Source organism: Diadema antillarum, unplaced genomic scaffold (assembly GCF_040938485.1).
Source record: "Diadema antillarum isolate AM-2024a unplaced genomic scaffold, OU_Dant_1.0 seq00000357_RagTag, whole genome shotgun sequence".
Lineage (NCBI taxonomy): Eukaryota > Metazoa > Echinodermata > Echinoidea > Diadematoida > Diadematidae > Diadema > Diadema antillarum.
In genome coordinates this window covers 953,113-968,328 of record NW_027271363.1, presented here as the reverse complement: position 1 = coordinate 968,328, position 15,216 = coordinate 953,113, and the positions used below count along the sequence as shown (strand labels likewise).

The following is a 15,216-nucleotide window of genomic DNA, read 5'->3' as shown; positions in this document are numbered from 1 at the left end:
GGATTAGGTGGATTGGTATTCTAAGGGTTAACCAAATGGCATGTTGAGTCGCACGCTGAAGGGTAAACCAGTGGTAATCTGAGTGGATACTATTTTTCAAGTGTTGAACTTGAAGGTAAGCTAAATCAATGGCATTTTGTGAATGCGAAATGAATTGACAGTAGTCGATGGTAATTTGCATAGTGAAATCAATTTGATTGGTACCATTTCATTTACCATTCATTGTCTAGGTAAGATATTCCAATTGTTTAAATTAGTTTATATAGTGATTTTGAATGATAAATTCTGCATCGTAATTCTACCCTTCAAGCTGAATTAGTGCCTACTTTGTCAAGGTGAACTTACTAAATTGAATTCGTTTTGGTAATAAGCAAATCAATGGTGGATGGTAAGCCAGTGGTACGATGATGGTAGAGCATAAATGATAAATTCTAATATTAGTAACCGAATGACAAATCAATCATTCATTTATCATTCAATATCGTGCAAATAAGATGTGTGAAGTATAAGTTTGAATTGTTGTCTTGAATGGCTAGTTCTGAATGGTAAATGAATGGTACCGTACCATAAATGGTTAAAATATTGTAAGTGGTAGTCATTACATAACAGTCTTCACATAAATCTCGGAACGGCCAAAGTCTATCCATTCTTCTTCTTCATTTGACTGCTTTAAAGCTATTTCTGAAAATGAGGTTGTGAAAGTTATCACTGCATATTCATCAACAATGCAGTCTTCATTCAATCCCAACATCGATGCTAAAGAAACGTCTCCCTTATTTGGTCCCTGCAAGTACAAATAAAATATCATCTGTAAATCATTTGAAATTGGTTGTTTTGCTTTGCAGTTTAACTGAGCAGATATTTCAACCGACCTTTAGGCCACATCCGATGATCTTGAGTATCCCGAATTAAAGATAATGATATGATCTCTGCCAAATTATTGGAGAAAATGGCAACATCGAGCACGTTTTACCAAATTTTAGAAGCTTACACCGTCTTTTAGTCCAAAGTAGTGTATAATTGGCCTACAATTTTAAACATTACCACTAGCTTTTGAATGTTTGTTTGTTTCCTGCAGATTGTTTGAGGGAACTACAGTTGAATCTACACTTAGGAAGCTTAGTTCAAAAAGCTAGGACTATTTTGTTCTTCCAAGAAAAGGAACCAAATTTTATGTAGCACAAATATTTACGTAATTATATTTCTTATTTTGGAATAAAATTACCAAAATTAACAGCTCCAAATCTCCATTGAAAACCCATCTTTCTTTTTTTTTTTTTGCAGTCTAAATAAACATTAAACTGTGTACCATTGAACATTATACATTCATTCTTTTCCCAACGCATGGCTTACAATGCTGTCTCAGAATAAAATGGCACACAATGGGATTACATCGTGACACATAAAGAGTTAAGCGCGTGGTGACATACACTATGTGTTACGGGCTCTTTATAAGCATTGTTATTATTGTTCTTATTATTTGTATTATCATTGTTGTTATTCTTATTATCATCAGGGTTCTAATCATGATTATTGTCATTATTGTAAATACTAAGTGGTAAACTCTGAAAAGTGAATGAACGATAATTAGAGTGGTATACAAGTCAATACATTTTGTATTGTATTTTGGTTGTTGTTGTATATAAGGGGGCAGTATAGATGCTTTTTACGTGTTTAAATCTAGACGTCTGTATCAAAATGATCTGCCCTTCACTAGTGAGTCTACGTAAATACTGTTTATGAGAAGAGTAGCCAAATAATAAGCATTATCTTCATAGATCTGAATTAACTTTACAAACCTGCGTTTTGCACCAGAGTCAACATTCGCAGTGTTGTTAAACAAAACCTGTTGACGTTTCCAATGTTCCAGCCGAAGAGACTGAGTCATCACTGGGAAGGTCGTCCACATATTGTATAATAGGCCTACTCGACTCAGTGTCCACACAGGGAACAATGCACACCTATTTGATCGGGTGTAAGAATTATTTTGTCACGCGGAATGACATGCTTGCTGGCCTAGTATACAATACGGTTTATATTATAGGCAGAAACTTTCATCTGTTTGGACCAGTGTTACTTGTTACAACATTTTATGTTTTTTTAACTATGTCGATTCGTCTCCTAAACTATAAGACAGGGGTTCCTTGAAGCCAGACGAACTGTAATCTCTGCGGAGCTGATCCCCAACGCTATAGACTGATCTTTCGCTGTAAGTAATAATCACACTACCTCTTTCACCAAGTTAGCATTTCTGAGGAGCCTATCAAACAATCAGGTGTGTGTGTATTCCGTTAGTCTTATCAAGCATGTAAAAAGCTATACCACTCTTCATTTTAATCTGCATGTTGTCAATAACGTTGTTTATTACGTGTCATATCTCAATCCGATTGACTGTCTGGCGAAAAATTACCTTTGAACCTGATTTTCATTCTCAACCCCAATCGATGTAGACATATTACTCGGTTTGAATCTCTATAGTCATAATAGTTGTTCTCATATTTTGTACTCAGACAACGCATTCAGTTCATTGCTTTTTGTCTGTAGGACCCATTGCAAAACATCTTAGTCATGCCAAGGCATAAAGTAGCAGTGGTAGGAGCTGGCATCATTGGCGTTGCCACGGCAGTCAACATCCAGACTCTCTGCCCAGATGCTGATGTTACGATCCTTGCTGAGAAGTTCTCGCCGGACACGACGTCTGATGGAGCGGCAGGTTTCCTACAGCCTTACTTGGTTGTTGGTACGCCAGATGAAGATGTGATGTGAGTATGGAAATGGACATTTCTGTCTTGAAAGAAGTATTTCTATTTTCTTTTTCTACTGTAATCCTACATAGGGTAGTTAGCCGCTTTCTTCAATCCTACATAGATTACTGAAGATATCATCATTTTTGTATCATACTTGCTAACTCTACCGCTTTTTAGAGGTTTTGACCGGCTACCGATTTTCTCTTCTGATCTACCGATTTTGTAGCAAACCTACCATAATGAAGTCATATTTTCCCTTCATTGTGCGTTGATTCCCTAAAACAAGCTAGTAATTAGAATGCATGTACTAATAATAATTTCAAGGAACTCGTTCCTCAAAAACGCCGTATTCAGCCTTCTAATATGCACACATGTTATATGCACAATGCAGTGGCGCACTAAGTGCGTGCAAGACTTACTGTACACGTGTACGTGTAGCTAGAACCATGCATAATAGTAATGTTTTGGTAGCTCACGTTCTGCAAGAGTGAATGCTACGTATGGAAACCCTCCCAAACACTGCAGAAGAGAGCAAAATCTGCCACGTACAGGAATCTCACAGCCAGGTCATCTGCTAATTATTTTAGGTTTGGTGAGGGCAATATTATGTCTTATTCATCTTTATACCTCCACAATAGAAAGTACACTATAAGGGGATAAATTATTTGCCAATATGTTTGATGACATTTTCACATAATATTATGCTTTAGCCTACAAAAATTATTTACCAATATGTCTGATTTTATTTTTATATGCATAGTCTACAAAATAGTTCATAGATTTACTTGGATTATATGTTTTTTTATCAATACCAAGAACCCTTTAAAAGGTTAAAAAGCATGCACCAAATCTCATATTTTGATATTGGAAAACAAAAAAGTTCACACCATGTGAGGAAGGATACCCCTCTCAAACCCTCTCCACCCCCCCCCCCCCCCCCCCCTCGCGCGCAAGCGCGCTCGGGCTTGGTCGCTTCGCTCCCTCGCAAAATCTACCTCTTCAGGATTTCAAAATGTTGGCAAGTATGTTGTATATATTTCATTTTGTGTGTGGAGGTGTGTTTGACGATTTCAACGGGATTTAATTCGGCTCTGCACTAGAGAAGTAAAGTTATTGTTCTGTTATGTGCAGAGCATACATGACTCTCCTATACACATGGGCCTGATGGCATTTTAAAGGTAGGTTTACCGTTTAACGGTGGATCTGTGATTTAAAAATGTTCGAGATGTCACGTTTGATGCAAATGCGTAGGTCGGTTGTATCAGAAAACATTCTACCATATTAAAATTTTCTAATAAAGCCTAAAATATAAGGAGATACCACTATTTTTCTCAATAAACCATAACCCTGTGGACGATTTATTCTATAGAAACAATTTCATTTTAGCTATTGTTCACATTTTGTATAATTAACAATATTAACATTGATTATACGGATTAACATTTTTATACATTCGATATTTCTATCCCGATCTCACATTTTAAAACTACAGTAAAGCAGTAAAGTTGGGTATGTGTTTCAGCTGTAAATGGTAAAAAAAAAAATGCCTTTCAGTCGCTTCGACTGCCGTTCCAAAGGGCACTGTATAGTTGCCGTCCTTACATTGAGATTGCTGTCACCAGCCCGGATATTGGCCTTTCCACAGGAGTATCAGACAAACAACTGGCTGCCAGTAACATGTGACCTAATTAGATTATGCTGTTGTGAGGACACAGTATCTTTATGTAGATGTGTGTGTGTGTGTGTGTGTGTGTGTGTGTGACCCTGCATCACAAAACCAACAAAAAGTCGCCAGACATGGATTTCCAGTTAAAGACAGATTCTGAAAGAGCAGACTCTAAGCTTTAGAATGATGTACGTAACTCGATTCACAAATGGACTCTCCTAACCTATCTAAATACTGGAAAGAAAGCACACACTCTGGAAAAGTATGAGCTGTATGAGAAAAGAGGCTCTGAAGTACAGGGTCTATTCAAGCATTTAATCTTTACAAAGTCATGCTTATAGCTGTGTGATGAAATGGACAATTACACAGGATGTAACAGGAGCAACAACGATGAAAGGATTACAATCAGATTAAAGGACAAGTCCACCTTCATAAACATAAGGATTGAGAGAATGCAATATTAGTAGAACACATCAGTGAAAATTTGAGGAAAATTGGACAATCGATGCAAAAGTTATGAATTTTTAAAATTTTTTGTGTTGGAACCGCTGGATGAGGAGACTACTAAGGCTCGTGATGTCATATAAGTACAACAATATTAAAAAATGTAAAGAAAATTCAACATATTTTCACTTTTTTCGCATAATAAAAGAGCAATTGACTTGCCTCTTTCTAAGGCAATGGGAATAATATTACCCATAACATATGTCAGTAACGAGTCAAGGGATTGTTTACTTTTTTTCAAAAGATGAAATTTTGTGAAATTCTCTTTATATTTTCCTTATGTTGTTGTACGCATGTGACATCCTACACTGCAGTAGTCTTCTCATCTGCACTAAAACTTCAAAAATTCATAACTTTTGAACGGATTGTCCGATTTTCCTCAAACTTTCACTGATGTGTTCTACTGATATTGCTACATTCTCTCAATCCTTATGTTATTGAAGGTGAACTTGTCCTTTAAGCTGAACTTAAGCATGTTCTAATATCAACACATTCTGTCCATGAATAATGCCAACTTTCAAAGCAGTATACTAGCGTTATTCTTTCAATAGTTATTATAGACTAAAAAGTGAAGGGTGTGCAAAGGATTCAAGAAATGAAAAAAAGGGCCTCTAAGACATACCAAATCATTCTACTCCATAGAAAAACCGGGGAAAGCACACTTTCCCATTCATGTTCTGATCCCAAACTAGAGAATAATGTGGAAGAAGAAAAGCTCTTTCAAAAAATATGAAAAACTTAAGATTGACTCGGTTGACCAATTTCACCTTTATTAGGTCCTCACGTAAAATCAAGGGGTTCGACGTTTTTTGTTCGTTTTTATGATGCACGGTCATTCAAATTGTTTATATATATACATATATATGATATAGTAGAGAGGAAGAGAGAGAATCTAGAGTAAAAAGATTTCTGTTAATATTCTGCTTTCCATATTCAACTCTAGGAATATTATGAGGAAACTTGTATTACCTTTTCCTAATTCCTTTTCACACAAAATCTCAATTTCATAGCAGGGCCCACCACAGAGATCAAAGTTCTTAGATTTTAAGTGTCGTAGGCGTGCTTTATATTTTCGAATCTCTGTCGGGCTCTCAAGTGTAGATTTAGACAACAATTAGATTAAGTTAGAAGAGTGGGTGAGATGTACACGAAAAGTCATGCAAAAACACCAAAAACAGGGCAAATACTATATTACTCATGTTTTGTATAATGTACTGACTGTATGAAGCTCGTGTGGACATGTTCCCGCAGGAGATGGTTTTCTTCCACCTTCAAACATCTGCGGAAAATTGTTCTCTCCACAAATGCTGGGAAATCTGGTGTTCACTTCACTTCTGGTTACAACATCTACAAACACAATGTGGTGAGCTAAATACATTAAATTTTGCTTTCCAGAGACATATCGCACAAAACATGTTTCCTTTGTCATGATTATAATAGCATGCATATACCATGCTCACAGACTGTAACCCATTGATTGCATTTTCTTTGTGTTCTACCAAGTATTCTACGTCGAATTATTATGATATGCAAATTGAAAACATTTTGGGAGAACATAATGGTGTACGTGTAGTGAATTTACAAAGCATACACTCCATCGAAATGAGATACACAATGCATTGATACTTCTTATGCTGCATTTACACCACGAACGGTATACGAGCAATGGGCCGGGGTTTTGCTACTATGATGCGCCAAATGGAACCTTGTCTGGTTCTGTTACAAAAGAAGCACTAACTCGGTACAAAATCACTGACTCAGAATGTTATTCTTATGTAAAAATTAAAGGGTGTGTACAGTTCTGGTCGAGGTGAGGATTTAGCTTTTTACGTTTTGCGAGATATTCAGAAACCACTCTATGAGATGTCAAAGAGCATGCGATTCTAAGGGGTATCAAAAGTTTATTTGATGAAAATCGGTTTTGAAATGGCTGAGATATCCAAAAACAAGGTGAAACCAAGAGATCCTAATAAAGTTGTGGCATGTCGCCTTTTATCATTATCACTTTTTTTGGATATCTCAGCCATTTGAAAACCAATTTTCATCAAATAAACGTTGAATCCTTCTTAAAATTACATGCTCTTTCATATTTCATGAGAGGTTTCTCATTATCTCACTTAAGAATGTTCAAAACATGAATCCCCACCTCAACCAGTACTGTACAGTCCCTTTAAGAGCAACAAAATCAACTGTAGAAGATTAATTTTTGTAACAAAATTATAAGCGGGGAAGTGATATTGTAACAGAACCAGACATGGTTCCTTTTTGCACACCATAGCGAAAACCTCCTTCCGTGACCCGTGCCGTCGGATTTGGTGTAAACACACTCAGGTAAAATGAAACGTGGGTAACTATACATTACGATTACACCACTGCTTTAGACAGTGCACTACAAACCTCAAGATTTCTACTTGGTTCAAAACCATAGCGAAGACCCTGCAAAATTGTATAGGACACCCCCCCCCCCCCCCCAAAAAAAAAAAAAAAAAAAAAAAAAAAAAACCTGCAAAAAAAAAAAAACAGATAAAAAACATCCCTTCCAGATGGCGTATAAGAATCCACATATGGGGTCATCCATGTGCATATCAAATAACATTCAGGCCAGAAATAGGTCATTAAGGAAATGACGGATTGAGAAAGACAGTGACAATAATGGAGATAATAATTAGATTGATTTGGACTGACAATAATGTAGTATTAGTGTTTGTTTTTTTTTTTTTTTTTTTTTTTTTTTTTTTTACTATTTGCCTTTTATAGCCAGAGCCGAACTGGAAGGATGACGTGATTGACTTCCGCATTGTTCCTGAGAAAGAGCTGCAACTTCTGTTTCCTTCCTTCAAGTGAGATTTTTTTTTCAAAGTCTGTCTTTCCTTTGCTCTCTATCTTTAACCCTATTAAGCCTAAGCTAGTTTGACCCCTCGCAGGCCCAAGGGGAGGGGGGGGGCACATTGTGCCCCTATCAATAACTGTTTTATTATTTGATTTATCATCGTCATATTTGGCACATGGGTAGAGTAACTCATACTCTATATGACCATAGATTTGAAATTTCTCAATGTCACCCATGGAGGGCGCTATTTACCAAAATATAAAGAAATACGTAGGAAATATGCTAAAAACATGTTTTTTTTTCTGTATAATTTCTTTATCCCCATTATATATGTCTTATTAATAAACCAATCATTTTCATATTTGCCACAAATGATAAGCAGGTGGAATCTTGTTGTTTGTTATGGTTGAAATTTCTCAAGGTCACCATATGGAGGCGCTATTCATATCCATATAAAGTAGTACATTATGAGACCTGAGATGAAATGCGTGGAATGGGTACATATTGTAGTTATGACATTTCATATTTGCATAATAGTAGAATTTTGAGATTGCCAATTAAGAATGTGATAAATTAATGACATTAGAGGCATAACTTGGGTGAAGGGATCAAAATAACACAAAATAGAAGGGCAATCTTTAGGAAATATTATTGTTTACAATTATCTCTATTATATCTATTGTTTTATGCCTTTGTCACATAAAAACAAAGGAAATAATAAAAACTTTCCAGGACCATAATTACTTCAAATTTTGTTCCTTCCACAAATTTCAGCCAAGAAACCTTCATTTCATACACTGTAATACTGTTAAATGAAATGGAAACAGAAAAATGATGCAAAATCTGACTGACATGGTTGTCAGTTTATGGTTGCCATGGCAACCAGCAACATCAGATATAGCTAAATTTCATACCAAAATGTTTGCAATAAGATTTTAGGAAAAGTCACCAAATTTGGTTGAAATCAGAAAAAAGGGCGAAGGAGCGGCAAATGAAAATCTGGTAGGGGCACAATGTGCCCCCCCCCCCCCGGGCTTTATAGGGTTAACCAGTTGAAGACTAGTCCTGAGTAAACTCAGACAGGGGTCTAAAATTGGAAATGCATATTTTAACAGCATAAGCTGCCCTTATTCGGTAATATATACGATTCACTTTTATTTCATCTTTTTATATGATAGAGATCCGTGTGTTTTGCTGAAACGTTACTTTTATACTTACAAGTTTATGTTAAAATTCATAGTTTGGAAAGATAATTCTATCTTTAAGATGTGTTTAAGTTTTGTTCATTGGGATAACAATTTTGTCTTTGTCTAGAGTTGAGTTTCTTTGTTTGCCATCCAACAGGTGTATAATAAATTATACTTTTAAAACAGTCTGCAGTACATTATATATCAAAGTATTTGATAATACATGATTGTACCGTATAATAAATGTAGATGAGGTATTGTTGTCGAGTGTACAATGTGCAAAATGCATAATGCATAATTTATGTGAATCCTTCAATTCTGTTTCACTTCCCTAGATTTGGCTGGTTCTACACCACCCTCATGTGTGAGAGCCACAGATATATTCCATTTCTGACAGAGAGGTATTCAAACTTCAGTGCATCACACAATATATGACTGATCGTATGCTATTTGTAGCAGAACGTATAGCTCAATGGAGTCATTTTTAGGCATATGCGAATAATGCCGTTTGTGACAGGGCGTTTGCAGGAAATGGCTGCCCGATAGTAACTTTGCAACAATCGCAAACAGACAAAGCAAGACTGTGTGTGCTGTGAACTGTTTCAAAGTTACATGGGTTGGTAACTCTACCGTTTATCGCCCCCTAAAGTAATGCGCATTGTTATTTAAAGCCCGTGTCAACCATTTTTGCAATTTCCCCAGGCCAGCAAAGCTAACTGAATTGAGCACCCAAACAAATCCAACGTGTTTACAGCACATGCAGCTGGGTGCAGAAAGGGGGTTATTGATACTTTTCATTACTAGGGCCCTTTGAAAAGAAAGTTAGTCTTTTTAATATACGACGTAAAGACTTTTCGTGTGATAATTAAGTTTCAGTTCATTTCAGTTAGTTTGTTTCATTCTTCTCTTTTTTTCCAACAGAACACAACACAGACTAAATCAGGAATTCTATCACAAACGTATACATTCAACTTTGCAAAGGATATCAAATGATACAAATGAAATTATATACATGAAGAGTTTGTTCGCAAAAACCGATAAGTCCATATTTGCAAAGTGGAGATATTTGCGATTAAAGGTCAAGAAAAATAAACAGAATAATAAGAACATTTTTGCTTCTTTTGACCATAACTTCAAAAATATACCTTTATATGTAGTGACAAATACATCATTCAAAAGGTATTATTTTGAACGTTATGACAGAGACCGTACTTCAAAATCTTCAAAAATGAATTCATCGGTTTTCGCGAACAAACTCTTCATATGCATGCATACTTGCAAAAAAAAAGAAGAAAGATACAAGGTTATGTTTCAGTTGAGATATCTCTCAGCCAATCATTTAATTACGATCCATATCGCTATGTCATGATAGGGTTTTGAAGGAATGCACTGTTGTTATCAAATCTGTTCATGTCTCCTGTCAGATAATATGATTGTATTGCAAAGATTGAATGGAAGTGGTTACAATCATAGAATCTCCATTTTATAGAAACATACCGAAATCTACAAGAACTGGCCCATTTTTTTTTTTTAGAATTAGATAGGAACCTAATTTTCTTAATTGGTAATTCTAGCGGATTACTCATAAAGCCTTGCAATGAAGAGGCTTTAGAAATTCTGTGAGCAAAATTTACAGTGATGTATGGAATATGACAGTCTCAAGTGACAGATTTTTTTCTTTTACTCTGCCGTACGTAAGGCTTGCTGCCTCTGCATCTATGTCGAATTTGAATGGATTATTTGATGCTGATGAAATATAAGCTACAAGTGTACATGTCTAGGCACAAAAAGGTCTAATAAATCACTTCATATTAAATTCTTTTCCTCTCATGAATACTGCAATGAACTATGACTATTTATTATGCTGAATGATACCAGAATAATCCATGCAGGTGGCATGTTTCAAAAGTGCGTGTCCTTGACACTATTGTTATTGGTTTTTTTTCGACAGATTCCAGAAGAATGGTGGTATTTTGATGCAGCGGAGAATATCCAGCTTTGCTGAGGTACACTGAGTAGAGTTTATTTGTACATTTATTTTGTGAAGCTTAGCAACAGAAACATAATTTCTACACCCTATAGAACAATGTTTCAAGTTACTGTTGGAGGCAATACAATATATGGTTTGGTTTTAAGAAGTGTATGATTATGTCTACACACTGTACATGTATATTATATCGTATATCATTATTTTGTCTATTCTTGTTGGTTCTCTTGTCTAGAGTCTTTTTTATGAGCTATTGAAACCGAGGCAGAAAATGAAGAAATTATGTTGTTCCACAGTACAAATATAACTCCTATTGTTTTTTTGTATTTCTTTAGAAACAAGACCAAAATTCAATATCAAATTTGCTCCACGAGAAATATTACATAAAAGTGATAAAATCTAAAATGGCATTAAACGTTTTACCACATATAAATGTAAACGTTCTCGTGGAGTATATTTATATTTGCCCTTTCGAAAACAAAAATTCACGTGCAGATAGCTCGTTTCGAGACGTATAGGCCATGTGTATTCTTTCTAACTCCAGGGCCCCATTTCATAAAAGATGTTATGATAGCAACTCTTGCTGGAATGGCAATTGTCATGGTATCGACAAGAATCCAGCTTCCTGATTGGCTGTTGTCATTGGAAGTTGACATTCCAGCAAGAGTTGCTATCCTAACATCTTTTATGAAATGGGGCCCAGTTTTATACAGGACTCATAGCAGTTAGTTTAAAAAGCGTGGTATATATACAACAAACGGATATAACAAAGTCGATCACGACTTCATGAATATATACATGTACCTGGTGCACAGTATTATTACTGGATAAGGTGGGTAGTTTTTCATGTAGTTTCGAAAGCCTGCAGCAGAAATAAAAACAACAACAAGAACAGAACAACCAACTTGATCTTAAATTGTGAAAATCATTCTATACAGAAGGTTTTACTTAGTGTTATTCGGTCACTTATTGATGAAGTCAGTCCCCTCTCCCGATCCCAGGCATTTCGTTGTTTCTTGTCTCTCCTCCGTTTCCGTGGTAACCCCTCCAGCTCTCTGGCCAGTATGATGTCGTGGTGAATTGTACAGGGTTGTGGTCGAGATTTCTTGCCAACGATGAGTCTGTGAGACCAGTCCGAGGCCAAGTCATCAGGGTAAGTCGCGAATCACCGCAGGAATTGTCACATATTCCTGTAAAATTTACTTAAAATGGCTATAACAATGAAAGCATATAGTGCAGATAGAATGAATGAAAGTTCATGATTTTTGTTTACATATATCTTCTCTGTCCTTCTCTATGTTTCTACCATTAAGTGTGGCTGCCATGGCTGGAGTCATTCATATTTTATGTTTTCGGGTTTTCCGTCCGTTGTCCTGTCCTTCCCGAATCAATTTTGTAGACGACGTATTCAGGAATAGCACTGCGTATTCAAATGAAACTGTGCATATCTGTATAAAATATGAGTGGGCGAAGCTACACCTTATCAACCTGTGTGTGTACAGTGCACTCCCGTTATACAACGAGCAAGGTTGATAATAACGAAATTCTATTACAAAATGCATCGAGCGAAAAGTCATGTCCTAAAGTTATCATCCACACACCTTTACGCACTCTGCTATTTCAACATAACAAAATTTCGATATAACGAATTCAAGGAAGTTCCCGGTTTCACTTTAGATTACTGTATAATGAAAAAGGAGGAAGCAATAAAGGCTATTGTAACTTCATTGTGCCTTGGTTGAGTGTGTTAAGTGTCTGTCTGTCAATGTGAGTATGATATAAGTGATATAATAGTATGTGTGTGTCAGTAGTTATTTGTGTGTTTATCCTCAATACAGTGAAGTTAAATTTTCTATACCATTCTGCTTTTCCAACTATACCAAAGTCACACAATCCATGGTGAGTAACATATTCGTAAGGCTCTGCAGCGTGCTATAGGACTTGGATAGAATGTTCCTTGACGTTATCCATCGAAGATATAAATTATCTGTCAACTAAAGTGGGAAATGCCTCTCGCTAGGCACATTGTGTGTCTTGCTGGGGAAGCTGTTCACAAACCACCGTGACATCGTGGTTTTGATGACAAATAGACCCCCCAAAAAATGTTCCTCAACTGTCACTATTCATAGCACAACAGGCAATATCAAAATCTTCTCTATAAGGCAGAGAAAAGCCTTGTGTGAATGTGCAGCATAATTATTGCTCATTTAAATTTTTTACACGCTCGTCATTGCATTAAATACAGTTTCAGTCACACTTAACACCAGATTTGTGTGCATGTTATACAGTTGTAGTTACAAATGCTTTATCATCGTAACTCTTGCTGTTCATTTCAAGAGATTGTTGTCAATTTTGTATTTCATTTTGGTGCGCATTTTTATTCCATCGGAGAGCCCACTCCATCCTTAAATATCACAATACACACTCTATCACCCTATCCTGTATTACCTTCATGTATGCATGTACTTTGAAAAATAGTGAATTAAAAACAAAGGCGAATCAAAAACTTGCGGTCTTAGAAACAAAAACTCATCGCAATTTGTGGTGAGAGAAAATAAGGCTTTCCTGATTTGTAAATTTAGATAACTATTTAAGAATTAAAGGTCGTTGTAGCTCCCTCTATGTGCCCCCACCGTCCCCACCCCCCCCCCCCCCCAAAAAAAAAAGAAAGAAAGAAAAAAAAAAAAAACTCCTGCTGCCCCGGACTCTAATATATGTATCAATGTTGGGAATTGCAGCATTGCAACAAATTCATCTCCACCTGTTAGGACGAAGAAATATCAATGAAAGCAAACAAAGTACCAGAGGGATCATCCTCAATTTGAATAAACAATAAACCTTTGAAGTTTCAATATCTGTCTATGCAAATAGTGGTACTTTTGTGTTAATGTGATGATCGATGAAAAATGTCTTTTGCAAGACGACAGTAAGAGAATAGTATACGTCTGTCTATCCTTGACACAAGACTTTAGTGACAGTTTAAGTGCTGAATGACCTCATTGCCTGTTTTCTTTCCCATCTGTTTACAAATACATGTTTCCTGTCCAGTTATCCAAACAATACACAAATGACTTTGTAGGTCATTCCTCAAAGAGCGAGGGAGCGTTTTACTATATACCAAGGTGAGTTATTGTAGGGAACGGTCTCCCTCTCTCTCTCTCTCTCTCTCTCTCTCTCTCTCTCTCTCTCTCTCTCTCTCTCTCGTGCGCATGATGGTTGCCATAGTGATTTTGCCCTTTGCTCTTCGTTCTACACATACCCATTATTGAGAACATCATGGTACATGTAGTTTGTGGAATTTTTCTAGGTGTGAAAATTGACATGATTGTCTTTATCGAGCACTACTTCACTTACCCTTCCGTGAATTTCTCCCAGATTTTAATATGTTGTAGCTGAGACTTTGGGCTATCGTTACTGTGACCCTTGTTTATTCATACGATGTCGGTATCACGTCAAAAAACTTGGTTGAATTAAAGATTATCTTCGATGTATTTTCATATTTCTTTCTTTTTGCAACTTTATTTGCACTAACTCAGGAAAAACAGCCCATATCACCCCCATATTCTGCACATATTTATTTCATGTCACGTACATTATTTCATGAAATAAAAACTACTTGATCGGACACCATCTTGGGTATGTAAATTAGGGTCAAAGGTCATAAAGGTTTCATCCTGTAGCTTGGTGAATGCATGTCCTATCTTTCCCGGATTTTGCACACGCAAAGACCATGTTACAAGAATCATTTCACAAAATAATCACTTTTTGCTCAGATGCCATCTTGTCTGTGCAAAGTGGGGTCAAAGGTCATATGTACTTCTTTTTGTATCTTCGTTATGACGTGTTATCTCTATGGGAGGGAATTTTTCTAGATGTGAAAATTGACATGATTGCTTTTATCGAGCACTACCTCACTTACCCTTCGGTGAATTTCTCCCAGATTTTGATATGTTGTAGCTGGAACTTTGCGTTATCGACAGTATGCCTCCGTTTTTTCATACGACGTCGAAATCACGTCGAAAAACTTGGCTAAAATTAAAGTTAGCTTCGATGTATTTTCATATTTCTTTCTTTTGGCAGCTTTCTTTGCACTCAGGAAAAACCGCCTCTATCAGCCCAATATTTTGCACATGTTTAGTTCATGCCACGTACATTATTTCATAAAATGATAACTACTTGATCGGACACCATCTTGGGTATATAAATTAGGGTCAAAGGTCATAAATGTTTAATCCTGTATCTTGGTGAATACATGTCTTCTCTTTCCCATATTTTGCACACGCAAAGACCATGTT

The 15,216-nt window shown here is 36.3% G+C and overlaps 1 protein-coding gene across 1 annotated transcript in view; it reads left to right on the top strand.

Moving 5' to 3' along the window:
• Positions 1-2,202: 2,202 nt before the first annotated feature.
• Positions 2,203-15,216, top strand: part of LOC139731108 (D-aspartate oxidase-like) — a 44,862-nt gene continuing 31,848 nt past the window's right edge. Inside the window, exons 1-8 of the mRNA XM_071641988.1 lie at positions 2,203-2,209; positions 2,545-2,762; positions 6,169-6,280; positions 7,675-7,757; positions 9,270-9,335; positions 10,886-10,940; positions 11,973-12,074; positions 13,970-14,043. Coding sequence (XP_071498089.1) covers positions 2,569-2,762; positions 6,169-6,280; positions 7,675-7,757; positions 9,270-9,335; positions 10,886-10,940; positions 11,973-12,074; positions 13,970-14,043 — 686 coding nt within the window. The 5' untranslated portion in view covers positions 2,203-2,209; positions 2,545-2,568. The remainder of the gene's footprint in view (positions 2,210-2,544; positions 2,763-6,168; positions 6,281-7,674; positions 7,758-9,269; positions 9,336-10,885; positions 10,941-11,972; positions 12,075-13,969; positions 14,044-15,216) is intronic.